This window comes from Vitis vinifera, chromosome 14, assembly GCF_030704535.1.
Source record: "Vitis vinifera cultivar Pinot Noir 40024 chromosome 14, ASM3070453v1".
Classification (NCBI taxonomy): Eukaryota; Viridiplantae; Streptophyta; class Magnoliopsida; order Vitales; family Vitaceae; genus Vitis; species Vitis vinifera.
Window position 1 is genome coordinate 3,158,852 of NC_081818.1, and position 27,221 is coordinate 3,186,072.

Genomic DNA, 27,221 nt, shown 5'->3' on the forward strand with positions numbered 1-27,221 from the left:
CAATTTTGGAAAATTATTTTTTTATTTTTATAGAATAAAAGTCAAAAACCTAAAATGTTTTAAATCTATTTTTAATATTTTAAAATATATTTAAAATATTTTTATATTAAACATAAAATAATTTTTTATTATCAAATATTTTTTTTTTATTTTTTATTATGGATAATAGAAAACTGGTCTTAAAAAATAATTTTCAAACAAGCCTTAAAACTTTTAGTGGAATGTATTTTAATTTCAATAAATTCATATATTGTTTTTCTAAAATTGTAAATTTTTTGGGTAAATTAAAAGAATTTATAAATGATTAAAATATGTTAAAATAATAAATAGATTGTTTTATTAAAGCTTTTCATCAAAATTTGATTAAAAATCCATATAAAAATTGGATATAAGTTATTATTAATTTTTATCTATTTTGATATTATCTAATTTATTCATATTTTTATCATATAGATTTTTCTACTCATTTTTTATTAAGAAATAATAAATAATTTATTTAATATTTAGAGATAATTTGAGATTGAAATTATTTTAAAATAAATAATAATAATAATAATAATAATAATAATTAAAATAAGACACGGGCTATTAATTATAAAATTTTTATATATTTTAAAATAATTTATTTATTTGTATGAGAATAAAAATTTCAAACATAAATATCCTATAATTTTTCTTTTATGGTTTTCTTAGAGTCCAATAATTTTCAAACAAATCATTTTATATTTGAAATATCCTAGACTTCTATTATGAAAAGTTTCCTAATAGTAAAATATTCAAAAAAAAAAAAGTCTAATAACCAATTAGGAGAATTTCCAATTTTTTAAATATTAAAAAATATATTATTTAAAATCAAATCATAATTCAGAAATAATAACAATTTTAAAACTTACCAAAATCGGAATTAAAAAATAATACATACTTGATTATAAAACATATAGATGATTTTCATCCTAATTTTTTGTATTAGTCATTCATATTTATCTTGAATTTAATAATCTTGACACTATTTAGAGATAATTTGAGATTAAATTTATTTAAATTTTAAAAATAATAATAATAATTAAAATAAGACACGAGTTACTAATTATAAAAAAATTTATAATAATTTATTTATTTGTATGAGAATAAAAATTTCGTATATAAATATCCTATAATTTTTCTTTTATAATTTTCTTAGAGTCCTATAATTTTCAAACAAATCATTTTATATTTGAAATATCCTAGACTTCTATTATGAAAATTTTCCTAATTGTAAAATATTAAAAAAAAAAAAAAACCTCTAATAACCAATTAGGAGAATTTCCAGAATTTTAAATATTAAAAAATATATTATTTAAAATCAAATCATAATTAACAAATAATCACCATTTTAAAAGTTATTAAAATCGGAATTAAAAAATAATACATACCTGATTATAAAACACATAGATGATTTTCATCACAATTTTTTGTATCAGTGATGCATATTTATCTTGAATTTGATAATCATGCGCTATTTAGAGATAATTTGATATTGAAATTATTTAAAAATAAAAAATATTAATAAAAATTAAAATAAGACACGGGTTATTAATTATAAAAATTTTATATATTTTTATAATAATTTATTTATTTGTATGAGAATAAAAATTTCATACATAAATATCCTATAATTTTTCTTTTATAGTTTTCTTAGAGTCCTATAATTTTCAAACAAATCATTTTATATTTGAAATATCCTACTTCTATTATGAAAAGTTTTCTATTTATAAAATATTCAAAAAAACTCTAATAACCAATTAGGAGAATTTCCAAATTTTTAAATATTAAAAAATATGTTATTTAAAATCAAATCATAAATTAGAAATAATCACAAATTTAAAACTTATCAAAATCGGAATTAAAAAATAATACATACCTGATTATAAAACACATAGATGATTTTCATCATAATTTTTTGTATTAATCATGCATATTTATCTTAAATTTGATAACCCTGCACTTTTATCGACTAGAAGAGTGTTAAATAAAACTTAATATTTATTATTTAATAACTTAAGTTTACTTTAAGTTTATTTATACTCAAGTTATTGACTTAAAACTTACTACATAATTATTATTTTAACTATCAAGGTTGTTGGGTAAAACAAACTTAAAATTTATTTTAAATTATCACATTAACATATTTATCCTCATAAATTATAATTAAGAGTAAAGAATGTTGAGTAGCAATAGAGGTCATGAAATAGTAAAAGAAATCGTGAAGATAATTATGACAAATGATGATAAAAAAATAAAATAAAAATATTAATTTAAGAATAAGTTAATTATTTTTACTTATTACTTAAAGTTAATTTTTACTTTAAGTTGTACCATTAAATTATTTTATAAAATATAATTAATTTGCTTAATGATTTAAATTAAGTTATCAAGTTGGTTTACCAAACACCCCTTAATTGTACAAAACCTTAAAGTCTTCCTAACCATTAAGACTTCTGAAAATAAGTCACATCTAATCAATAAGAAAAACAAAATGTCCTAACATATTGATTAGTAATAAAATCATATTTGACCTCTATATTTTCATCAATAATAAAGTATTTAAAGCATGGAAAGATCTGTGTCAATAATGATACACTTGTGTTACAAAGAATGTAATGCTTTGATTTTTCAATAAATTACATTATTGGATATCATTACATTTGATATAGTTTATGCAAAGGACAAATCAATTTTATCTTCCTTTCACAAGGAAAATCAATAAATTGTTGAAATAACACCACCATGTACTATGATATTAAATTGTTGAAATAACACTACTACCATGTTTTTGGATATTAATTTCACATTTATGAGGTTTGGTTTGAAAATTAAAGTCGGAACTAGGGATGGTAACGACAAGTTTTTTTGGGTATCTGCCTCGTCTCGTCCCTAATGAAATGAGTTTAAAATTTAAATAAACGCATTACAGGTGGGATTGGATTTTTTTTAAAAACATGGGACGAATTCAATATTACCTTGTTCCATCCCGATTATATATCAATTTAATTTAATTTAATTTTTATTTTCATATTTTTATAATTATAACAATAATAATAATAAATATTTTTCAATAAAACAAATTATAAAAATTTATAATATTTTAATTATTTATAAAGTATATTTATCTTAATGTAATTAAAAAATTTTAAAATTTTCAAACAAAAGTTAAAAGGTGAAGCGAGTGGGCGTCCCATTTAATTACAAGGTGTGTCCATGACCAAGGTTAACTTAGCTCTAATTACCTTGCCCTATGTTAGAATTAAAAATAAAAATTTTCATTACTTAAACCTAATTTCTTAGTTTTTGAAAAGTAAGAGGATTGAGGAAAGATTGAAAAAAAATAATAATTTTTTTTATATAGATGTATTATAAAAAATATAAAAGAAAATAAAATATAATTAAAATTATTTAAAAATTTATATATATTTAAATTAGTTAATTAATTTTTATATACAAAAATTAAAATAGGTAAAATAAGTTTGCGCTATACTATAAAAATAATTCATTAATTTTAAATATATTTTTTATTTTATTTTATTTTATTATTTTTCTTTTCTATTTTACATGCATTGCATTTTTCCTTAAATCACATGGAATTAAATAAAAAGTTTCGAAATAATTTAAAAATACGCAACTCAATAATTTAATAAAATAAAACTTTAGTCTTTGTTTTTTTTTTTTGGATATTTTAGGGCAATGTAGATGCCAAATAGGGACATTAAAAAAAACCCTCATATGCATATATTTTTTGTTTTTTAGTTTTAGTAATAAAATTTATATAAAAAATAAATATTTTCATACAAAAGTATAGATTTATTTTATATTTTTAAAAATTACTTTAAAAGCTTTAAAATTTGATGTATTAATATTTGTTTAATACCTTTTTTTTATAAATAATTTTAAAAAATTATTACTTTTTAGTCAATTAATTAATAAATTATTATATGTATAATTGGATATATTTTTTTTTTTTCCTGAAAAACAAGTAACACTAAATACATATTTTATAAGGGCTTTCTAGATAAAGCATAGTAGGAAATTATTAATTACTTAGTAAGTGAATCATACATTAAACTATACAATTTTTTTTATAATGTAATATCTTAGTGTGTGTTTGGTAAATCAACTTGAGCTAATAACTTAATTTAAGTCATTAAGTAAATTGAGTATTATGTTATCTGTTACATGCCCACAACACCTCTGAAGTGGCCCAACACCTTGACCAAATCCTCCACACATTTTCCACATTCCCTATAGTCTAGGAACGTGACCCACAACTGCTGCGTAATGGTGGTAACCTCACTCTGTATTGTTCTCTTCTTCAGTGATACACCATCTCACGTGAGAGATCAGAGTTTGGAAAAATCAAAGACTTGCAGCAACAAGTGGGTATAACAAATCAAACATCAATGGTTGGAAGTAATAACTGATCTTAAACTTTTTCTGTTTTGATTCGTATGGCAATGTTTTCATACACTATTGGATAGTATTGTTGATGTCTTGCGTCCCAATGATCCATGTAGCTGCCAAGTGGACGCACGCTTTCAACCAAGATTGAGTTCCAGTTCAGTTTTCCCCGCATAAAATGTCCGGACAAGATGTCCGGACACACCTTCCGATGGTTTTGTTAGCCATGACTCAAGAGATTAAGCTATCAGGCTTTTTCAGGGATAGTCAGCTTACCTTTCTCTTTGTGTGAAGGCCCTTTTATATAGTGTCAGAAGCTCTGCCTCCTTCTTTAATGGTGGGAAGACTTTTTGGCTCGTCATGATGCCTCTAGGTGGTGGCAGGGTTATCATCACCCTACCAGCAACTGTCAGAGATCGTGGGAGGCGACTTGTCATCGTTCATGTCCTTTCGCTCTGCAGGCGGCGGACATGGGCTGTGGCAGGCTGTCGAAATGACGTAGCAAGGCTTGCTCACTTTAGTCAATGATCCGAGCAACATATCCGGATAGGATATGCTATCGTCCGGGTGTGATGTTCGCGAGTGCCGTGTGCTTCTCCCTGAGGGAGTCCGGATAGGGGAGCGCGCCATGTGTCCTCTTGGGGAGTCCGGATGGAGTTGTTCCGGATAGTGATGAGCGCCACTTGTCATCAGGGGGAGGGGTCCCTACAATCGCCACTGTTGATGCCTTGCGTCCCAATGATCCATGTAGCTGCCAAATGGACGCACGCTTTCAACCAAGATTGAGTTCTAGTTCAGTCTTCTCTGCAAAAGATGTCCGGACAGGATGTCCGGACACACCCTTCGATGGTTTTGTTAGCCATGACTCAAGAGATTAAGCTATCAGGCTTTTTCAGGGATAATCAGCTTACCTTCCTCTTTGTGTGAAGGCCCTTTTATATAGTATTAGAAGTTCTGCCTCCCTTTTTAATGGTGGGAAGACTTTTTGGCTCGTCATGATGCCTCTAGATGGTGGCAAGGTTATTATCACCCTACGGGCGGCTATCAGATATCGTGGGAGGCGACTTGTTATCGCTCCTGTCCTTTCGCTCTGCAGGCGGCGGACGTGGGCTGTGGTAGGCTGTCGAAATGACGTAGCAAAGCTTGCTCACTTCAGTCAATGATCCGAGCAACATATCCGGATAGGATATGCTATCGTCCGGGTGTGATGTTCGCGAGTGCCGTGTGCTTCTCCCTGAGGGAGTCCGGATAGGGGAGCGCGCCACGTGTCCTCTTGATACATTCATGCAGCATGCTTGAAAGAAATTTTTTCTTTTATGATCTCTCAAAATCACTACTTAAAACTAATAATATACTCGGTATTGTTCTGGATTACTTGAAACATTAATTTCCAATTTTCAATGGATTGGCAGCCAAAATTGTCATTTGGATATCAACGGCCTATAGACCCTTATGGGGTTTCCAAGAATGATTTTGGAAATGGTTTAGTAGGGAGTTAAGCCTCGAGATCCGAGCAAAGACCTGGGTTTTTGGGTTCCTATAGTGGAAAGAGGCGCGTTGGACCACAGTGCACCAATCTCCCACTGCCAGGCCTGCATCATTAAATTGTAGGCGACTTCGAGGCTTGGACTGGTGCTGCCGATGAAAGGAAGACGTCGCACTGAAGCACGGTGATGTCGGTGAAAGGAAGACGTCGCGTTGAGTTTTCAGTGGAGGCTTAGAATTCCGACTAAGTTCATGGCATGGCTCCTATAGTGGCAGAGATCTGCTGTTGGTTTCATAATAGTAGTGCCCACTTCCCGCACCATCTGATAACTGAACTATCTTATAGAAGGTGAGCCATTTTAATCCCTAGCTTTAGTAAATTGTTAGGCCATGGACTTAATAAGAAAGATGGGCTAGTTTAGGCCCTTATGGCCCGTTTGAAATAATTTTGTTGGGCATAGACCTAGATTGTGTTACTATATGGGCTTGGGCACCCAATCACAATCCAAAATCCACTTTTACTATATATATATATATATATATATATAAATTATTATTATGTGATTTTTTTATACATGCAAATATGGTTATTTTATGTTAATTTATATGTTTGTATGTGTAAAATTGTAGCTTTAATTGCATGCAATGTTGCCTAAATTGTGCTAGATAAATTGAAGTTATAACATAAAGTTTTAAGGTCTAAGTGAACCATATAATTTTAAATAATTAAGGAATAGCCACAACATCTTTAATTATATAAAATTATATATTAAGTGGATAAGGATCACATAATGAACATTAATTGTAATTAATTATATAAATATAATGGTTTTACCCCACAGAGATTTCATTATGTTTATATAATTAATTAGGATAAAATGTTAAAAAAAATTTCCTAATTTATGCACAGGGGTTAGGAAGAATTAATTCAATGGTTTATCATAAAGCTTAAAGATATAAGATATCAAACTATATTCATAATAAATATTATAAATTTAGTAAAAATAGTTTAATAAAATCTATCATAAAGATAATGAATCCGATTGAATTAGAGATTTAGCCCACATGCAATTTTTAATAAAATTAGATTCATTTTTAAGCGTGTTTTACATTGGTAAAACATGAATTTATTTAAAGCCTCAAATATTAATAAGCTTGTAATCTTTTTGTGCAGTTTTACCTAACATTTTCGATATTCATTGTGAGGTTCCCGAACTCAGGGGAGATAACTTTAAGTTATGAAAGGAGAGAGTTATTTCTTTAATTAGGGTGTATGAACATAGACTATGCCATCAGGAAAAATGAACCACCTAAGATCACTGATACCAACACACCTGATCAAATTCTATTGTATGAAATGCTGAGAGAAATCTAATCACCTCAGTGTGATGTATATTAGGACAAAAATTAGTAATGGTATATGTGGTTCAATTGAGCAGCACAAGAATGTCCGCAAATTGCTAAAGGCTATTGATGAGCAATTCGTCACTTCAAATAAAGCCTTGGCGAGCACCCAAATTATGAAGTTCACATCCTCTCATCGATATAAAAGATGTACGCGAACACATCATGGAAATGAGGGACATGGTGGTTCAACTGAAGAAGCTCAAGGTAGAAATGTCTGAATCCTTCTTGGTGCACTTTATCCTTAACACTTTTCCGCCTTAGTATGGACCTTTCAAAATCTCTTACAACACATAAGGATAAGTAGTCTATCAATGAATTGATAACCATGAGTGTTTAAGATGAAGGAAGGTTAATGATGGAGCAAGGAGAAAGTGCCATGCTGGTGACCGAAATTTCTCTATTGTACCAAAATACTTAGCGTTTTTACGTAGTAACTCTGGTCAAGAAAAACTAGAGAAAGAGTCACTACGGCTTTTGTAGTATTCCGGGTATCGTTCTCAAGGACTGACTTATGAAAATTGTCAATACTAGAATAAATGAATTGTTTTTGTTTAAATCCTTAAGTGAAAAACAATATGTGAATAATGTGAAACTAAGTAAAAGAAATTGGATTAATAAGAAAAAAAATGAATATTTATTTTAAATTCAATTGATTCAAGTTTGGGGTTTTCCACAATCCAACCTAGGGTATAGAAATTAGAGAAAACAAGGGTATTTTAAGTAATATGATCTTAGGGTTTTGGGATCCTTGGCCACTCGCGATCAGGTTGAGTTCTATAACTCAAAATTGCATCCGAAACCTAATTTTTCCTTTTTAAAATAGATTCCTAAAACCATCAAATGAATGAGATTGATTATCAATTTAAGATTTGGCTTTTTAACCCTTCCTACTCCTTATAGCTTTGTTTAGGGGCAAATAACGATAGGTAAGACGAGGATAACTAATAATTAATAATTACCAAGAATCACTAGTATCAAGTAATAATCTACCGTATCATTCCCTAAACGAACTCACAAGGATAGGATAAAAAAATTGATAAATTGTCACCCAACCAATAATTAATCTCATTATTATAATAATTTACCCATTGTCCCTATAGGTTTCCTAACCCTTAGGTTTTCATGCTTCAAGCCCCAAGTTGGCTCTTAGCCTCTCATGGGGGTGATGTCACATTCACAATTCATAATAGGGTAAAAATCCATAATTTGAATCAAAAGAAACTAAAAACAATATATTCAATAAAGAAGAAAAAGAAAACAAACCAAAGTTCTCGTCTTCTTCCTCCTTCAATGTCAAAAACTCCAGAAAAAAATTCAAGATTCCTAAAACCTAGAATTGAGAGAGTTTATATAATATCCTCAATTACCTAACATGTGGCACACTCTCATTGGCCACTTATTACAAAATAATTTCTTAAAAATGATTAAAAAATAATAAAATGGTGATTTCTAGTCGTGTGGGGTCCACCTAGGGCGGATGGAGTGCTTTAGATGCAATTCCCAAGGTAGAGGAGGCGGAACATCAAAGTGGCAGTGGGTGAATTCGAAATTGGTGTCATTTCGAAGTGGATTTCGAATTCATAAGTTGAATAGATGCAATTCCCGGGGTAGAGGAGGTGGAACATCAAAGTGGCAGTGGGTGAATTCGAAATTGGTGTCATTTCGAAGTGGATTTCGAATTCATAAGTTGAATTTCGAAATTATAAGTTGAATTTCGAAATCATTTCGAAATGACCCTCCAACTTGGTGCAGTTGTCTTCAAATAGCCATAACTTCTTCATTTCAGCTCCGATTTGCAAACCGTTTGAAGCGTTGGACTCCTGACTTCCCGAGCTTCGAAACAATATATAGTATGTATATAATGGACTCCATAAAGTGCTCCAAATTTGTCCTCAAAGTCAGAGTATATAATGTCATCAGATTTTTGAGTTCTAAATTTTCATGCAGCTAAATCTTGCTTCATGCCTCATTTCCCACGCTTTCTTGCCTTCTTTCTTACTCCATAATGGTCATTTATCATCTTCCAACCTCATGATATCCTTGTTTTGCCTTTCCTTACGTTCAATGAGTCTTGACTCACTTATCTTCTCATTTAGCCCTTTCTTGATCTTTCAAAATCTAAAGTCATTCAATTTGCACAATTTTCTTCCCTTGAACCTGAGATAAGTCTCCAAAGTACAGATTAAACTCATGGTTAGGGCCTTAGCATTGATTTAGGTCAAGTTGGGTGATTTGAATGTCCTTTGGTGTACAAATCATATCGAATATGTGCCATTAGAGCACATATTTTGGCTCCAATCAGTTGGTAATTCAAAATAAAGGAAATAAAGGAAAATCTAAAGCCAGTCAGAAAAATAAGCATCAAATTCCTCCCAAAGCTGACATTAAGAAAGACTAAAAGTGTTTCTTCTGTAAAAAGAAAGGACATGTGAATAAGAAATGTCTGAAATTCCAAAAATGACTTGAGAAGAAAGGTAACCCTACCTCGTTTGTTTGTTATGAATCTAATATGCTTAACGTAAACACCAACACATGGTGGATTGATTCTGGATCTACAATCCACATTTTAAATTCCTTGCAGGGTATGCAAAACCTAAGGAAGCCAATGAGTAGTGAGCAATTCATCTTATCCGGAAACAAGATGGGCTCACATGTGGAAGCAATAAGGACATGTTATTTAACTTTAGATGGTGGTTTTGTTATAGAATTGCAAATGACCTTTTATGTACCAAGTTTCCCACAAAACTTGATTTCAGTTTTTAGACTTGTACCTTTTGGATATTCCTTTCATTTTTCATAAACATCTACAAGTTTGACTTATAAATTTGATTGTGTTGGGAATGGTATTTTGTTTGATGGTCTTTATCTCATATTCTTACAAAATGATACCACTTATAATTCATTACATGTCCAAACTGGCATTAAGAAATGTGTTGTAAATGAGGATTCCTCTACATTATGGCACCGGAGATTAGGTCATATCTTCTTAGCTAGAATAAAAAATTGGTAAATGATGGGGTACTCTAGATTTTACTAGCTTTGAGACTTGTGTGGACTGCATTAAAGGAAAGCAGGCCAACAAGTCAAAGAAATGTGTTACTAGGAGTTCTGCCATATTAGAGATCATACATACCGATATATGTAGTCTATACATGGACTCTTATGATCAGAAATACTTCATTTTTTTCATAGATGATTTCTCACGATACATGTATCTCTACATACTTTACAACAAAAATGAAGCATTAGATGCCTTTAAGGTTTTCAAGGTAGAAGTAGAGAAACAATGCGGTAAACAAATTAAGATCAGATAGAGATGGAGAATATTATAATAGATATATGGAAAATGGACAAGCACCAAGGCCATTTGTGAAGTTTCTTCAAGAGCATGAGATTGTTGTCACACCATGCCTGGTTCTTCAGACCAAAATGGTGTAGTAGAAAGAAGAAACCGAACTTTATTGGACATGGTGAGGAGTATCTTGAGTAGCTCAAAAATTTCTAGATTCCTGTGGACTGAAGCACTTAAGAAGATGAGATGAGTTCCATGAGGTGCAATGATGTTTGGGACCTTGTTGAGTTGCCTAATGGTGCAAAAGTCATTGGTTGTAAATGGGTCTTTAAGACAAAGAAAGACTCATTAGGCAACATTTAGAGATATAAGACCAAACTTGTTGCAAAGGGGTTCACTCAGAAATAAGGAATCGATTACATGAAAACATTTTCTCCTGTATTTAAGAAAGATTCCATATGCATTATATTGACATTAGTAGCCCATTTTGATTTGAAATTGCAACAAATGGATGTGAAAACTGCATTTCTTAATGGAGAGCTAGAGGAGGAAGTTTAAGTGAAACAACCTGAAGGATTCCTCTCTAGTGATGGTGAACAATTGGTTTGCAAGCTTAAGAAATCCACATACGGTTTAAAACAAGCATCCCGCCAATGGTATTTAAAATTCCATAACATAATTTCTTCATTTAGTTTTGTAGAAAATGTTATGGATCAATGCATATACCTTAAGGTCAATGAGAGTAAAGTCTGTTTTCTTGTTTTGTACATGGATGACATCTTACTTGCAACCAATGATACGGGTTTACTTCATGAGGTGAAATAATTCATTTCTATAAATTTTGACATGAAGGATATGGGTGAGGCATCTTATGTCATTGACATTAAGATCCATAGAGACAGATTTTAAGGTATCTTAAGTTTGTCTCAGGAAACCTATATCAATAAAGTTTTAGAGAGATTTCGGATAAAGGATTGTTCACCTAGTGTTTCCTCTATAGTGAAGGGTGATAGGTCCAATCTGAACCAATGCCCGAAAAACAATCTTGAGATGGAACGGATGAAGAACATTCCATATGCTTATGCGGTTGGAAGTCTGATGTATGCTCAGGTCTGCACAAGGCTTGATATTGCATTTGTTGTTGGAATGTTAGGATGATATTAGAGTAACCCAGGTTTGGACCACTGGATAGCTGCAAAGAAAGTGATGACATTTACCAGTCTTAATATAAACCCATTATTTATTTATTTATTTTACACTAAATTTTTAGTTTTTTAGTTAATTATTTTATATATAGTTTAAATACCTTTTTTTTTCTTTTATATTAGAGCTTTTTAATAAAAATCAGAACAAAAATGACTTAGTTCAAGCAAGAAATTTGTGGATTTAAAAAAAATCTTTAAAAAATAAAAAGAATAATAAAAAAAAAGAACGGTAGCATACCTGAAAAAGTTAATGAGAAAAATTTGAAAAGAATAAAGAACAACAAAAGAAGGTAAAAAATTTCAAACTTTAAAGATGAAAAATAAAATGGTTATAAGAAATTTGAAAAGTTTTCAAATTTTTAATGATAAATTTTTATAACATTGATTATATTAATAGTGTGATTTTAATTTGTTTTTAAAAACCATCATATATTTTGTAAAATTTATTATTATTTTTCGTTTGTAAATATAGAAAATATAACTGGATTAAATTAATTGATTTTATATCAAAAATTAGATTCCAAATTAAATTAAATAATTTCATATCAAAGAAAAATATATAATATATCAAATTATTTAATCGAAGGAAAAGTATATAAAAGAAAAATAAGTTTTGTTCTTAAAATATTTAAAAAAAAATCAAAAGAATTAAAATCTCAATAAAAGAATTTTCATCATTTTGGCAAATTTTATATCAAAATCTTAATATTTTTAAAACAATGTAGTAATTTTTTTAATAAATTTAAATTTGTTTGAATAAATAATATAAATGAGTGATGAAACTTTTTATTCAATAATTATCTATAATATAATAAGTGTTAATTATTAATTCACTATTATTTAATTAAATAATTTATTTTTTTAAATTTCAATATCTCAAAATGAATGAAAATCACTATTACGGTTATAAAAAGTAAAAGGTTTCATATAATTTTTTTTTAAATAATTTATTTCATTGAAGAAATGAAAGATAAGTTAGGATAAGAAGAAAAATTAATAATAAATATAAGTATTAAATACATTTAATTTATATGATTCAAAATACTTCAAATTTGATATTAAGAAAAAATAAATTTTGATTTATGGGAGAGTTCCAAACAAACCTTTAACTATCTTTTATATCAATTATAAATCCAAAATCGAAAAACATTATCCAAGATTTCTTACTATAACCAAACTTCTATACATATATATTATAAATAAACCAAAATTAATGATGGAGACTAATAAACATTGTATTGGTGGATCATGGTGCGTTTTATCAAATAGGATGAAAGATGGAGTAACCATGTTGGAGGGACGTCGAAGATGAATGCCCAATTTGAGAGGTTTCCACAAACATTAACATTTTCTTATATAATTTATTGAGAACAGTTTTCAAGATTGATTTTGAATATAAAATTAAAGCGAAGTATTGAATTTGAATATAAAATCAAAATAAAGTTATAAACATGCAGATTTTCGTTGTGCTAAGTAATTAAAACTTTAAATTAAATTTTTATTAAAACAGTTGATGAAATAAAAATTAGAGGCAAATGAAAAATTAAAATTTTCACTATCTTTTAAGTTTAAGTTGATTATGAGTACGAAAAATATTAAATTTTGAATTATCTTTTAGATTTGTGATGATAATTTTAAAAATGGTTTACATTGCGACAAATAATTAAAATCGTAATAAAATAAAAAATTAAATTATTTTAAAAAGGTTAAATTATTATTTAAATTGATTATTAGTATTGAGAAGAATATTTCAAGAAATAAAAAGGTGAAAAATTGCTTGTAATTTTATAAGTAGTATAGATATGATTTTCCTTTTATTTTCCACGTCTAGCATTGACATGGGATACTATAACCTCGTAGACAAACACGACTCGTTGGTCAAAAGAGCCGAAGAAAATCGCTTCACGTTTTTCAATTCCCAGGAAAACACCGACCATTTCCCATTCCCTTTTCCTGAAAAACGTCATTTTCCATTCCTGTTTACATTCATTTCCCTTACCAATTTCCTTTCTCTCTCTCTCTCTCTCTCTCTCTCTCTTCCCACCTGCCAACTCCTTTTTTATTTTTCTTCCTGTCCAAGCACGCCTATAAATAGTATTTTGATCTGGGTACTCGAGAAGAGCGCGATTCAGAGATGGCGGTTGATCTTCAATCTTTATCAGAGGCCACTTCTGGCGCCGTAGGAGCACTGCTGAGCACCACCATCTTGTACCCGCTTGACACCTGCAAGACCAAGTACCAAGCTGAGGTCAAAGCCCACGGCCAGCAAAAATACAGGTGACCCATCTCATTTTTTTCCCATTCTTCCTTCATTAATTTCACCGTCTTTTTATTTTCTCTTTTATGGGTTCTTTTTTATCTTCTTCGTTTTTCTTATTGATGTTTGATCAACAGGAAAATTTTTCTTGTCTGTTTCAATTATGGTGGATCGCTTTGTTGGTATATTGAGTACAGTTGATGCCCGATTCCTTTTTTTCTTTCTTTCTTTTTTTTTTCTCTTAATTTTTGTTGATTTTTTTAAGAAATTGTTGAACACCTTGATTTTACCAGTATATTTCAGCAGTTTTGATATGTAAACTTGGCTTGATTTTGTCTGTATATTATGATTCAATCCATACAATTTATTGTTGTCGTTGTAGTTGTTGTTGGTGTTATTATTATCTGTGAGGACTGATTCATGTCAATAATTATTGTCCAACCACTTGATGTCTCATTGTCTTTCACTTTCAGTTATGTCACTTTGGAAGGTTGTGCACTTTATCCGTGAATTAGGGCATATATTTCAGTAGATTTATAGTCTCTGTAGATCTGCATATTTAGATTTTTTTTGGTTTTCAGGGATGATACTGTTCATTAAACACAGTATGAAAGGATATTTTTGAAATGAAAAAGGTTGATTGATTCTGTTACGTCCTACATGTAGCTCTTAATCAATGATTCTATTGAGGAGTTTACAATTTTGCAGTACATTGGCTTGGGTTTTAGACCTAGCAAAAAGGTAAAATGTGTGGTTTCTATACTAGCACTGCTCATGGGGTATTTCGGTTACACCATGGGGTAGGAGCATTACAGACTGATGATTTCCTTTTGTGGAGTTGGGTGGTGGTGATAATGCTGGTGAAGAGGCCAGGTTTCTGATTTCTTGCGAACATGATAATTGAAGGTCACTTCAAAATCTTGGATGATAGAAATGAATTTGTGTATCCCTATTGGATGGTCTCTTTTAGGATTCATTGTGAAGGTCTTGGCTTTTTATTATGACACTGGCACACTCATGTTGTTTATTACATTTTGGTGGCAATCAAATTCATAGTGTTTTGTCGTGGATAAAAGGGTCATACGGAGTATGACACGATGAAGCTGATTTTTGGACTTACAATAGGTTTGATATGCACTGTTTGATCTTTGACTTATTAAATCATGGCAAGCAACTGCTCCTTTCGGTGTTCCTTTGGCCCTGTTTGTTCAGTTAATACTTAACTGATGTGAGAATTTCTGCAAAGAAATAATTCTGGAAATTTTCACTCGTTTCATGGTTGTGGAGAATGTGAATACAGTTCCTTTATGCTTTCTTTGATTTATCAAGCCTGCATGCATTTCTTAGTATTGGTCTCTTGTTTATTTGATTCCACCTGCTTTGGTGTTTGTAGGAACCTCTCAGATGTATTATGGGAAGCCATCTCTACCCGTCAAATTGTTTCTCTGTATCAGGGTTTAGGGACAAAGAACCTGCAATCTTTCATTGCACAGTTTGTCTACTTCTATGGGTATAGCTGCTTCAAAAAACTATATTTGGAAAGAAGTGGCTTCAATTCCATTGGAACAAAAGCAAACTTGATTCTTGCAGCAGCTGCTGGGGCCTGTACTGCTATTGTGACTCAGGTAAGGCTTATTTGAGGCAGGCCCGTATGTTGTTGGTTGATAATTATATCTCATTTCACTATATACAATATTAAATGTCACATATCGGTTTAAAAAATGTGAAGTATCATCCACTATATGCACGGTTTTTTATTTTGCAACTTTGTGACCTGGGAAAATAATGGAAAAAAGGCATAATTCATATTTGAGGTTGGATATGGCTAGCAAATTTTTTTTTTTAAAAGGGGGAATCCCTGGTGTTAAGATACTGAAATCAAGATTGCTGTTTATACAATGTTGAGATATTGGCTTCATTTCTTTTTTATTATGCATTAGGGTTTCAACTAATGCTCCATTTGGTTGCCTATGGATGTATGGAATCATACATCTATCTGCAGTTGAGATGGCTGTAATCTGTTCCTAATTTACTCTTAGTTTTAAGTACAATTACCATTTTTTTTTCTCTTTTGGTTTTTCTTGAAAATGTAATGTTTCATTTTCTTATATTGCCATGTAGCCCCTGGATACAGCCTCCTCGAGGATGCAGACAAGTGCTTTTGGGAAATCAAAAGGGCTTTGGCAAACCCTTACAGCTGGAACTTGGAGTGAAGCATTTGATGGTCTTGGAATCTCTCTTCTTTTGACCACAAATCCTGCAATTCAGGTACCTGATTTTCCTTCAAGTTTGTAACTGTAAATTAGTATGATCTCAAACCATGTGATTCAAGTAACCGTGTCTCATGTCAAGCTGCAATTTGCATTAAATGAAAGTTTCGTTGAAAGTTAGACAATAACATAATGGACCAAGCTGAGACAAGAATCATTATCTTCTGCAGTATACAGTATTTGATCAGCTGAAGCAAAGACACCTGAAGAGGAATCAGAACATAACAGAGAAGGGCTCATCCCCGGAAGCCCTTTCTGCCCTCTCAGCTTTCATGTTGGGTGCAATTTCAAAGAGTATTGCCACTTTTTTGACATATCCAGCAATCAGGTTTGTGCGATTCTCTTATGCCTATCATATTTGACAGCTTCGTATGCTGAAGTAATTGATATATGAACCATGAACAGGTGTAAGGTCATGATTCAAGCAGCAGACACAAATGACGATGAAGCCAAGAAAGCTCCACAGAAATCCCACAAAACAGTACATGGTGTTCTTTATGCTATTTGGAAGAGAGAAGGGGTGCCAGGGTTCTTTAAGGGTTTGCAAGCTCAGATCCTGAAAACTGTACTAAGCTCAGCATTGCTTTTGATGATCAAGGAGAAAATTGCAGCAGGCACTTGGGTACTAATACTTGCAGCTAGAAAGTATCTATTGCTCACAGGGAGTAGACTGAAGAGTGCTCAGAAGCCATAGCATCAATGGTGGTACACATGATCGGCTGTAGATAATTTGGTTTCATATGATGTTGCCAAACAGGAGGACAATTATAGAGCCCAGGTTCAATTGCTTTCGTTGAAATTCGATTGCAGGAACAAGGGATTATTTTTTTTCAAGAAGAATAATTATGGATTAGGCTATTGTTAGACATTAAAAACAGGTGATTCTCGTATAGCTTGATCAGAAAGTTCATTAGTAGAGTAATAAACACGCAGCAGGGTATGTTGTTGTGTGCTAAGGCACTGACTTAAGAAAACAAAGGACTACTTGCATGATGATTTCTGCTATGAATCATTCTATTGACAATTCATTTTCTTTCTACCATGCATGTGCTCTTGGTCTTTGAAGCTTATAGGGATTACGGTATTAATGAACTGTGAAGAAAAGGCTTGGTAACCCATTTGTGATTGCAGTATGAGAGCTTCATTCAATCATCTTTCTCCTTGGAAATGGTTCTGGCTCCGTTCGGAGTTATGAGAAGGGTGAGTAAATGCTATGGAGTTAATGGCTGAAAAGGGGGTCTGACAAAACCATAAAGCGAAGTTAAAATTGGAGTGTTGAATGAGAGTTATATTCAGGAAGCCAACAGAGCCGTTATGGCTACCTGGGAAGATGCATCACACGACTGTCCTTAGGTTTGGCTGCTGTAGTTGATTTGATTGACTCGGTCGAGTAGGGTCTATATGAGTCACCCAGCAGCATGGATGAAAGTTCCGTTAGAGGTAGGAGAAAAATAGTGGAAATTTCGGGTCCGATAATAGCCGATTTTTGGTGACGTTTTTGCATTTGATCGATTTTCACGATTTTATCGAGATTCAACTGATTTTACGGCCGAAATATCAAAATTTTACCCATTTTATGACCGAAATATCAATTTTATCGATTTTCCGATTTTATCGAATTATTGAACGAAATATCCCCGATTTTATCGATTTTGATATTATGGACGAAATCTCGAAAACCGATTTATGGCCGAAATCTTCGTTATTTTGGCATCCGAAATATCTCCAATTTTATAACATTTTACCGATTTTACTAGGGCTATCCGAAATATTCCCGATTTTAACAAGTTTTACCGATTTTATGGCCGAAATATCCTCGACATATCCGGGTTCCGGGAGCCGAAATATCTCCAATTTTATCAATATTTTACCCATTTTAGGCCGAAATATCTGCGATTCGGTGAGCCATATCAACTTAGATGCACGTCCTCGTATCGGTGATATTCCTACATTTTATCGATATTCCCGATTTTATAGCCAAAATATCCGTGAAATCGGCGAGCCATTTACTTCAGGAGGCCTCGTCGCTTCACATGCACTCCTCATTGAGGGAGGCGAATGGAAATGGAGACCGACCCAAGGTCAAGTCATCGGCTGCTTCTTTTAGTCAACTTTCATCTTCATTGCCCTTTACGTATATATATAAGATGATTACGATAATATTTTTAATAAATATTTATTTAATCATTTTGTTTAGTAATTAAATATAAGAGAAATATAGATTTATAAATATTTTTTAAAAATAAATTCATATATATATTTTATATCGTATAATTTATCTGATAAATAATGCCCTCACTTTTTTTTATTGTAAAAATAATTTTTCATTTAAAACGTACATGCAAATAACAAATATAAAAATTAATATTTTGATTACATAAATTTTAATCTACATAATGAAATGTATAAATTTTCTCTTAATTTTTTAATTATATGATATTTGTAACTAAAAAACATATTTATATTTTTTTATAATTTTCAAATACATGAAATTAATAAATTTGTATGAATAAAATATGTCACACATGTTGATTTATAAATAAATTATTTTACCATCAATAAATAGATAGGTTAAACGGGTTGAATAGTCAAACCCGAACATGATTTATTTATTGAATAAATTATATAAAGAGTTTAATACGTTTTACTTCTTTTAATTTATTACATTTTTCACACATTACAAAAATTAAAATCAAGCTTCTTAAATGTTAACATTTTGTTTTTTTGAACGATGTTAATTTTAATTGACAAAAATATCACATGATATATTTTTTGATAATTGAATTTACAAATTTATTATTATTTTTTTATTATGATATTTCCTTCAATTTAAAAGATACGATGTGAAAAACACGCGATAGGATGAAGTGGTAAATTGTATTAAATATTCTATAAATTAACACAATTAAAATTGTATCTAATTGGAATGCATTAAAATGCTAATAGAGAAAAGGGAGAAAAAATATATAAAATATTGTTGCAAAGTACACGTGTCCTACAATCAGCGTCTTTGATACTTATCTGGGTCACCGCAGGGAGAAGGGGCAGTAGAAGCTGCGTTATTAAGACAAATTTGAGAAGTGAATGGCGCATTACAAGGCCAAACAGAAAGAGTCAATAGAGAGAGAGGGGGAGGAACGGAGATCTGTTTGGCTTCCAAGAAAAAAGAAGCCTCGACTTTCTTGCCGTCCTCAGTCCGAGAGAAAACAATAATAAATAGACAAGATGATGTCCGGCGGGAATTATACCACCATCGATAACCAGAAAATCTCCGGATCCGTACCTGTAATTTTCCATTCCGCTCCGTTTGGCCGGCGAGAGAGCTGGAGGGAAATGAGTGAAAAAATTGGAATCTCGGAGTAGTCCTTTGACAGTTCCTGGCCTGTTCTGAGATTCCGAAGCTTTCATTCGTTTCCCCAGGTTTTCTCAGGGACCAAGCGGATTGTTGCTGCGGTTTAGCTTTTTGTCTTTAGGTAAAGCTTCAGATCTTAATGTCTGGTTTTGTTGTTTTTTCAGGCGGTTTCAGATCCAGGTCAGGTCACCGTCAAATTCGCAGGTACGGTTTTGTTTTTGCATGAAATTGAGAGTCTGAATTTATTATGCTGGAAGCTATCTTTTGTTTCGTGAGATTTGTATTTCTGGCTGGTTCCTGAGAAACCATAAAACCATTAGGTTTTCATTTGTCTGAGTATTGAGAAAACAAAAATTAGACCATGATATAAACCTAAACTACTGCATAAATCACAAGGTTAAAAGGGTAGTATCCTTATTGCTCATGTTTCCTCAGATTTCTTAGCATTAGTGGTGGTATAATGGATGAATTTTCTGATTTTCTGTTTCAGATTCAAATCTTGAAACATTTCCTCCATCTGAGGCTCAGGGGAAGATCTCTGGTGCTTCACGGCCTCCTCGCGATGCTGACGGTACATGCTATTCAATCTTTATATAGATATGTTTTATTGTTTTCTCTAAAAATTTATGTGAATTGATTTACTGTCACCATTCATCTGTGTTTATGATAGAAAAGCTTGTTATTTTTTCTTTTTATAGGTCTTCATTATACTAGGCATTTGTTAGATCAGGTTTTATTTGACCCTGCACCAGATCTATAGTTTAATCAGGGTTTGAGTAACTCTAGAGTTATAAGATTGAATAAGCAGTTCTTTGGGATAACTGATAAGTATAAAAGAAGATGGTTCTCCTTGTATTCTTGGAGTAATATTGTTTCAATTGTTTTCTTTATTTGCTCTAGAAATATAACTTTAAATTTTAGTCAGTTTAAACTACTATTAAATCAGCAATATTTGTGGTGGCCTTTTTGATTAAATTGGTTGACTATTGCAAACAATAAGTGCAAAAAAAACCCTATATTTCGACTACTTGGGGTTAGCTTTCGCTATTCAGCTTTATCAATGACCATATCTTCAGTTTGGTCTCAAGTCATCACCTCCAACACTTTTACTCCTCTTGTGCATGCATTGCTGTTTAGCTTTATCAATGGCCATATCTTCAGTTTAGTCTTAAGTCATCACATCTAATCCTCTTACTCGTCTCATGCATGCATTGCTATTTAGCTTTAACCCGGACAATATCTTTGGTCTGTTCATAAGTCATCACATCTCATCTCCTTAATTCTCTTGTCCATTCGTTGCTTCCATACAATTGTTTTTCATTTATACTCATCGCATATGAAGAAAATGACTCCCCCCATCATAACCTTTCATAGACAATGGAATTATATAAATCATGTAATTCTGGGCGAGCTCAAGAGTGGGAGACTATCAGTTGCATTTTGGTTGAGGTCCATATACAGCTCATCCTATGTAAGGCCCACTGCTGTTCTTAGAATGGACTCTTAGCTGACCATACAGTTGGTTTCTAGACATATTTGGCACAATAATTCTTGAAAGCAAAGTGGTTTGTCAATATTCTTCACCATTTAGATCATTTTTTTCAATATTTTGTAAGTTGGATTGCTATTTGTATTCAAGAAGGCACAGTTTATGCTCATCAGTGCTAAAGGTTTATATGTTTGGGCATGAACAATGACAACCCTCCACATGTTGGAACTATTTCATTTTAGTGTGTGGTCTATAAGGACTATGCCAATGTCTAATTTATGTTGTCCATGTTAGCCTATCTATGTGTGCCAAATGTCTTAGTATGAGATGCAGCTTATCCACGCAAGCAGTTATGATGAAGTGTAACATGGCCAGTAATCTAGTTCCATATGAGTTTGATGATTCTCCTTTCGTCTGTGGCACAAATTTTGATGATTCTCCTTCATGTGTGGCCATGGGTTCCATGTCTCTACATGAGTACACGATTATCTCTGGTTAGTTTCCTGTGCTAGGTTTAATTGACATTTAGCCTGGATGACCACTCTAAGGTTGGTTGCCTGGGTGTCTTGGTTGCCCACCTAGCATGGATGCCCATATCTGATGGCCATGGTGAATGATAGGCTCATCTAACACACTTTCTGGTGAAATGATGTTTGTTTGCAAAGTGTTTGTAGTGAGGGGTTTCTTTCCACGCGCTTTAAATGTGTGGCCTTTGTGTCAAGGTGTGAGGTAAGTGATTTTTCTCAAAATAATTGTCAAGATAAAGAAGGGGATGTCCCTTCTTTTTGTGTGGCATAGGGTGACCGAGGGAGGTTGGTGTTGTGGTGGCTTAGGGTTGTGATGGTGTTATTTTTAGTAGAGCAAATAGTTCTCCTCTCAATTGTTGAGTTGACCTTCTTTGAATTGTCAAAGTAAAGAATATTCCACACTCAAGGTAGGTTGGTTCCAAAACTCACTGTGCTCCACAACCTACTTCAGTTATTTGTTACTCCCATGAAGATGCCCCCTTCTCTTGGGGATATAGCACTTAAATGCCATAAAGAATATTCCACACTCAAAGTAGGTTGGTTCCAAAACTCACTGTGCTCCACAACCTACTTCAGTTATTTGTTACTCCCATGAAGATGCCCCCTTCTCTTGGGGATATAGCACTTAAATGCTATTATTTTTTGATAGGCAAGGCAAGCAATATATAAATAAGGGCCAAAAAAAGCCACACAAAGTACAGAGTGTGTGTAATAGGGCTCCATGAAGCAAAGAACAAGAAGAGAGAAAACACTCTTTCCCCTTATCTGTAGCCTAACCAATCTAGATTTTATTACTGCTGCAGTTATTAATGCAGCCCAAGTTGGAATCAAAGGTAGGGGAGTCCAAGGTGAACTTGGTGGTGAACCTAACCCTTCCATTACTAAATATTTGGGATTGCTTTAAGATATTTGGTTTAATGGATAGAGTTGTAGGCTTGTTGTGGAAGAATAAATCAGACCTGAATCGAACCCATGTTGGTTGGATTGAGAGGTAGGGGGATCCATTGTGTCTAGGGAATGGATTTTACCATGAATGTATTTTGGAGCAATGAAGTCCTAAAGCACTAGGCCTTGGAGGCCTGTCCTAAACTTCCCAACTGAGATTTTTAAACAACAGTTAACCTACTAACTCTGACCTCTCTAAAGAATCTCAGACTTTCCAGTTGAGGCTCCACAGGCACTTTTGAGATCGCTTCTTAGAGCTCCCCTTTGGCAGCACACCAACACCTTCTGCCTCTTTTTCTCTCTTCCTCTTGCTCTACTCTCCCCTTAATTCATGATCACACACTGGCCACATGGCTTGACTCTTATTTTGAGCCTTTGGGCTGCTTTTGTATACTCCTTGTATACTTTGAGGGCACTGTTTTTGGTGCTTCCTCTTTTTGTTTAATATACATCCTTTTATCTATAAAAAAAAAAGTCCTAAAAAAAATATACATTCTTGTAGATTTCTTTGTTAACTCATATATCAGAAGACAGAAATGATTGGTTAGTTTTTATGTTTGCTTGTAAATTAAATTAAAAATTTTCCATTGATGCAGAAACATTCTCAAAACCAGTACCTGGTTCTGATGAATCTCCGCCAAGTGGCTGGTTACGCTCATTTACAGTTGCTGCATATAAACCTTACTTTGATGTTGACACCTCAGATGTTTTAGAGAGGATTAAAGATTCACTCTTTCCATTTAATGGAAGCTTTTCTGAAAAGGTCGCAAGCAACCCAGATTTGTAAGTCATATTAACTAATTCTTCCTATTATTTAATACATATACTTTTTGGACTTGGTGACTAAAATGTTGGGTTTTTTTTAACAATTTATTTGTTAATGTGAATTTTGATTGGGATTTCTCTGCCTTGAGAGTAGAAGCATTTTTTGATGCCTTGTTTTTTGGGCATTTGTTTATAAAATATTTTTACTGCCTATAACAAAAAAGGAGAGAAAGTAAAGGTTCTTTTACATTTTATTACAAAACTTGAGTGGAGGGTTGATGTGATATACTGCAATTCCTTTTTGGATGGAGAATTTGAAAAATTGTGGAATATGAAGAATATAGAAACAGTATTAACTTTTTCTGAAATATTAAAAGTGAAATTCTGCAACAAGTTAGTTTTATGCGTGCCGTTAAGTTCTTAAGCACTAATTCTTCAAGTTCAAGTTAGCCCTCATGAACTACTTATGGGTTCTTGGGCTTGTTCTTAAGGTGTTCCTGAGCTTGGTTAATTCATAGATGTATAAAGTTTAATAAACATTTAGAAGAAACTACAATACTTAGGTATACATTGTCTCTAACCCTTTAGCCCCCTGCATGTTTTTAGCACATGATGGATGAAGCTTTTTTACCTTGTCCATTCAATTGGAATTTGGAAGTTAGTATGGGGAACATGTTTCTGTCAGCATTACTCAGTTGAAAGGTGGCAGAATTTTGAGGTTTTGGCACTTGAGCTTGGTTGTAAGGTGGGAGAGCTTCCTTCCTCTTACTTAGGGCTTCCCTTGGGTGCTCTGCATAAATCTATGGTGGTTTGGGATGGTGGGATGGAGGAGAGGTTTCGAAAGAGGCTAGCTTTGTGGAAAAGATAATATATCTCTAAAGGAGGGAAAATTACTCTCATTCAAAGCACATTGTTTAGCATGCCTATTTACTACATGTCCCTGTACTGTATGCCAAGAGTGGTTAGATTGAGATTACAAAAGATCCAAAGGGACTTCCTTTAGGGTGGGGGGCCTTAGAGAGGAAGCCTCGTATAGTAAAGTGGGTGGTGGTTTGTTTAGATAAAAATAAAGGGTGACTTGGGTGTGATATGCCCTTCTACACTCAATAGGGTCTTTTTGTGCAAATGGAGTTGGCGTTTTGTGGATGAAAGGGGGACTCCTTGGGAACAAGTTATTAGTAGGAAGTTTGAGGTAGAGGAAGGGTGGAGTACACGAGCAGTTAAGGAGGGGTATGGTGTGGGTTTGTGGAAGGATATTAGGAAGGAAGGATTTTTAATGAGTAATCAAATTGGGTTCTCAGTGGGTAGTGGGAGGAGTGAGGTTTTGGAAGAATAAGTGGTGTGGTGACATTGCTTTGTGTGATTCTTTCCCTTCTTTGTATGCCTTGGTGAACTCTAAAGAGGTGTGGGATTCTTCGGGTGAGGAGAGGGGATGGAATCCTTGATTCTCAAAGCCTTTTAATGGTTGGGAGGTGGATTAGTGGAGTGGTTCCTTTCGACAATTCAAGGGAAGAGGGTGTTTATGGACTCAGAGGATAGGGTGCTTTGAAAAGAGACTAAGAATGAGAAGTTTTCTATTAAGTTCCTTTATGATGCTTTGGAGACAAGAAATTCAGTCCCATTTATGTGGAACATCATTTGCCTTCCAAAGTGGGGTTTTTTGCTTGGGAAGCTTTGTGGGGTAAGGTCTTAACCTTGGATCAATTAAAGAGGAGGGGGTGGACTCTAGCCAATAGATGTTTCCTTTGCCTTGTCGAAGAAGAGTCTATAAACCACATCCTAATTCATTGCTCTAAGGTTAAGGTATTATGAGAGTTAATTTTTGCACTCTTTGGTGTGATGTGGGTCCTTCCTTTAGCGCTGTTTGACGTTTGCACTCTGTGTGCTCCCATTGTACTTAGGTGCACCCCTGTTCTTGTTTGGTGCTTTTAATATCATTTTCTCTCTTTTCCTATCAAATAAAGAAAAAAAAGAGCAGGGTTCTGGAAAAAAACGTTCTCATATATTGGGAAAAAAGGTAAGATAATTGTTTCCCTTAACATCAAATCACTTTGAGAGCTTTAGAGGTTTTCCTGTAGTTTTGGCTTGTTAGTTGTAATAATAGTTTTTAGAAAGTAAATTATTTTAATTTTAGCAAAGTCTAAGATGCTATTTAGATTTATTAACTACCCCTCTTTCTGTCTCCCCTAACAAATAAATAAATAAAAATAGTAGATGTTGTGTAATCTTTTCAAATGCTGTGCAGGTATGGACCATTCTGGATATGCACTACCTTAATATTTGTGGCAGCTTCCATTGGCACATTTGTCACCTATGTGGCTCACAAAATACAGAAGAAAGAATGGGACTATGATATAAACCTGGTGACTTGGTCTGCTGGTTTATTTTATGGCTATGTCACAATTATTCCTCTCGGGTTGTATATAATTCTCAAATATTTCTCAGCCCCATCTGGCCTTGCCCAGCTATTATGTCTATATGGCTACTCCCTGTTTATCTTCATTCCTGCTTTGGTGAGCTCTCTGCTCTCAATTTTCCACATGATATTTTATAGAATTTACTGCTTGTGAATATAATCAAATCTGAGATGGTCTGACCTCTATGCAAGTATGAAATATGGACCCTTTAGTGATCGTGTTAGGTTATCACTTAGATGGTGTTTGCTTTTCGGTTGAATTGAAAAAACCAAAATATTTGGATTTTTCTATTCAGCTAAAAGTAGTCTATTGATAGCAATCAACATAACTAAAGTGAACTTGTTATTAATAGGTCCAGTTTAGTTATATTGGTTCATATCAACAAGTTATTTTTAATTGAATAAAAAAATCCAAATATTTTAATCTTTTCTATTTAGCAAAATATTTTGGTATTTTTTATTCAACCAAAAAACAATGACCATCTTACTCTATTTTTTTGGGTCTGGTTTTACATTTACAAAACCAATGTTTTCTTCCAAATTTCAGGTGCATGATTGCACATTTATTTATAAAATATATATTAGAAAAAGCAATGAGCTGCATGATTATTAAACATATGAAAGTTTTATGAATTATGATGAAGACAGGGCACACACCAGTTTGCGGAGGTTCTAATTCTGTATTTGGTTGCAGTGTCTATCCGTTGTGCCTCTGGAATTGTTCAGATGGGTGGTTGCTGGTGTAGCTGGGTTCTTGTCGGCAACCTTTGTGGCCCTCAACCTCCGAGCCCACATTAAGTCAGCAGGTGAAAGATGGTTTTTAATTGTAGCTGCAATATTTTTATTGCAGTTGGCTCTGGCTGCTGTACTGAAGATCTACTTGTTCACCGTCACAGTGTGAGAGTAAACTGGTTTTCAAATAAGGTGGCTATCAACAAATTTTAGATCTATGAGAGAAACAGATTTTGGTCCTCCTTTACTGGATGTATTCTTCTTCAGATAGAGAACCTCTTTGTATTCATTCATTTGTGACAATATGAACTAACATTAAAAAAAATTGTATGCACTTCCTCCTTTTCCCAACTCAGATTAAGACCATGATGTAAAGTGATAGGTGAATGCATAGAGTGGGAACATATCGTTATCTGCGTGAATCGTACGTGCATTGTGTTATTGTCAATTATACTATTTCCATCCTACTCTGCCTAGGCTGTTTTTTGTCCCTTTTCTATTGGGACTTTGGGAGAAAGAATTCTATATCCTTCCTTGAAGTTGCTTTCCAACGCATCCTAACTCAAGACATACATGTGAGCTTGGTGTCTCACACAGGGCCTACTGTTGCATATTGTGATGATTAATGTCTCGAGGGTTGGTTTCAAC

General features: G+C 32.7%; 2 protein-coding genes across 2 annotated transcripts; both read left to right on the forward strand.

Annotated features, from left to right (window-relative positions):
* The first annotated feature begins 13,711 nt into the window (after positions 1-13,711).
* On the forward strand, positions 13,712-17,375 carry LOC100244263 (peroxisomal adenine nucleotide carrier 1). The gene is made up of 5 exons (XM_002284727.4): positions 13,712-14,097; positions 15,471-15,702; positions 16,199-16,345; positions 16,518-16,675; positions 16,753-17,375. The coding sequence occupies exons 1-5, from the start codon at positions 13,955-13,957 to the stop codon at positions 17,039-17,041; spliced, it is 969 nt and encodes a 322-aa protein (XP_002284763.1). The 5' UTR covers positions 13,712-13,954; the 3' UTR covers positions 17,042-17,375.
* Positions 17,376-19,398: 2,023 nt separating this feature from the next.
* On the forward strand, positions 19,399-26,995 carry LOC100266603 (uncharacterized). The gene is made up of 6 exons (XM_010661538.3): positions 19,399-19,632; positions 19,864-19,903; positions 20,190-20,270; positions 23,257-23,443; positions 25,671-25,938; positions 26,536-26,995. Exons 1-6 carry the CDS (start codon positions 19,573-19,575, stop codon positions 26,740-26,742), a joined length of 843 nt encoding a protein of 280 aa, XP_010659840.1. The 5' UTR covers positions 19,399-19,572; the 3' UTR covers positions 26,743-26,995.
* The last annotated feature ends 226 nt before the right edge of the window (positions 26,996-27,221 follow it).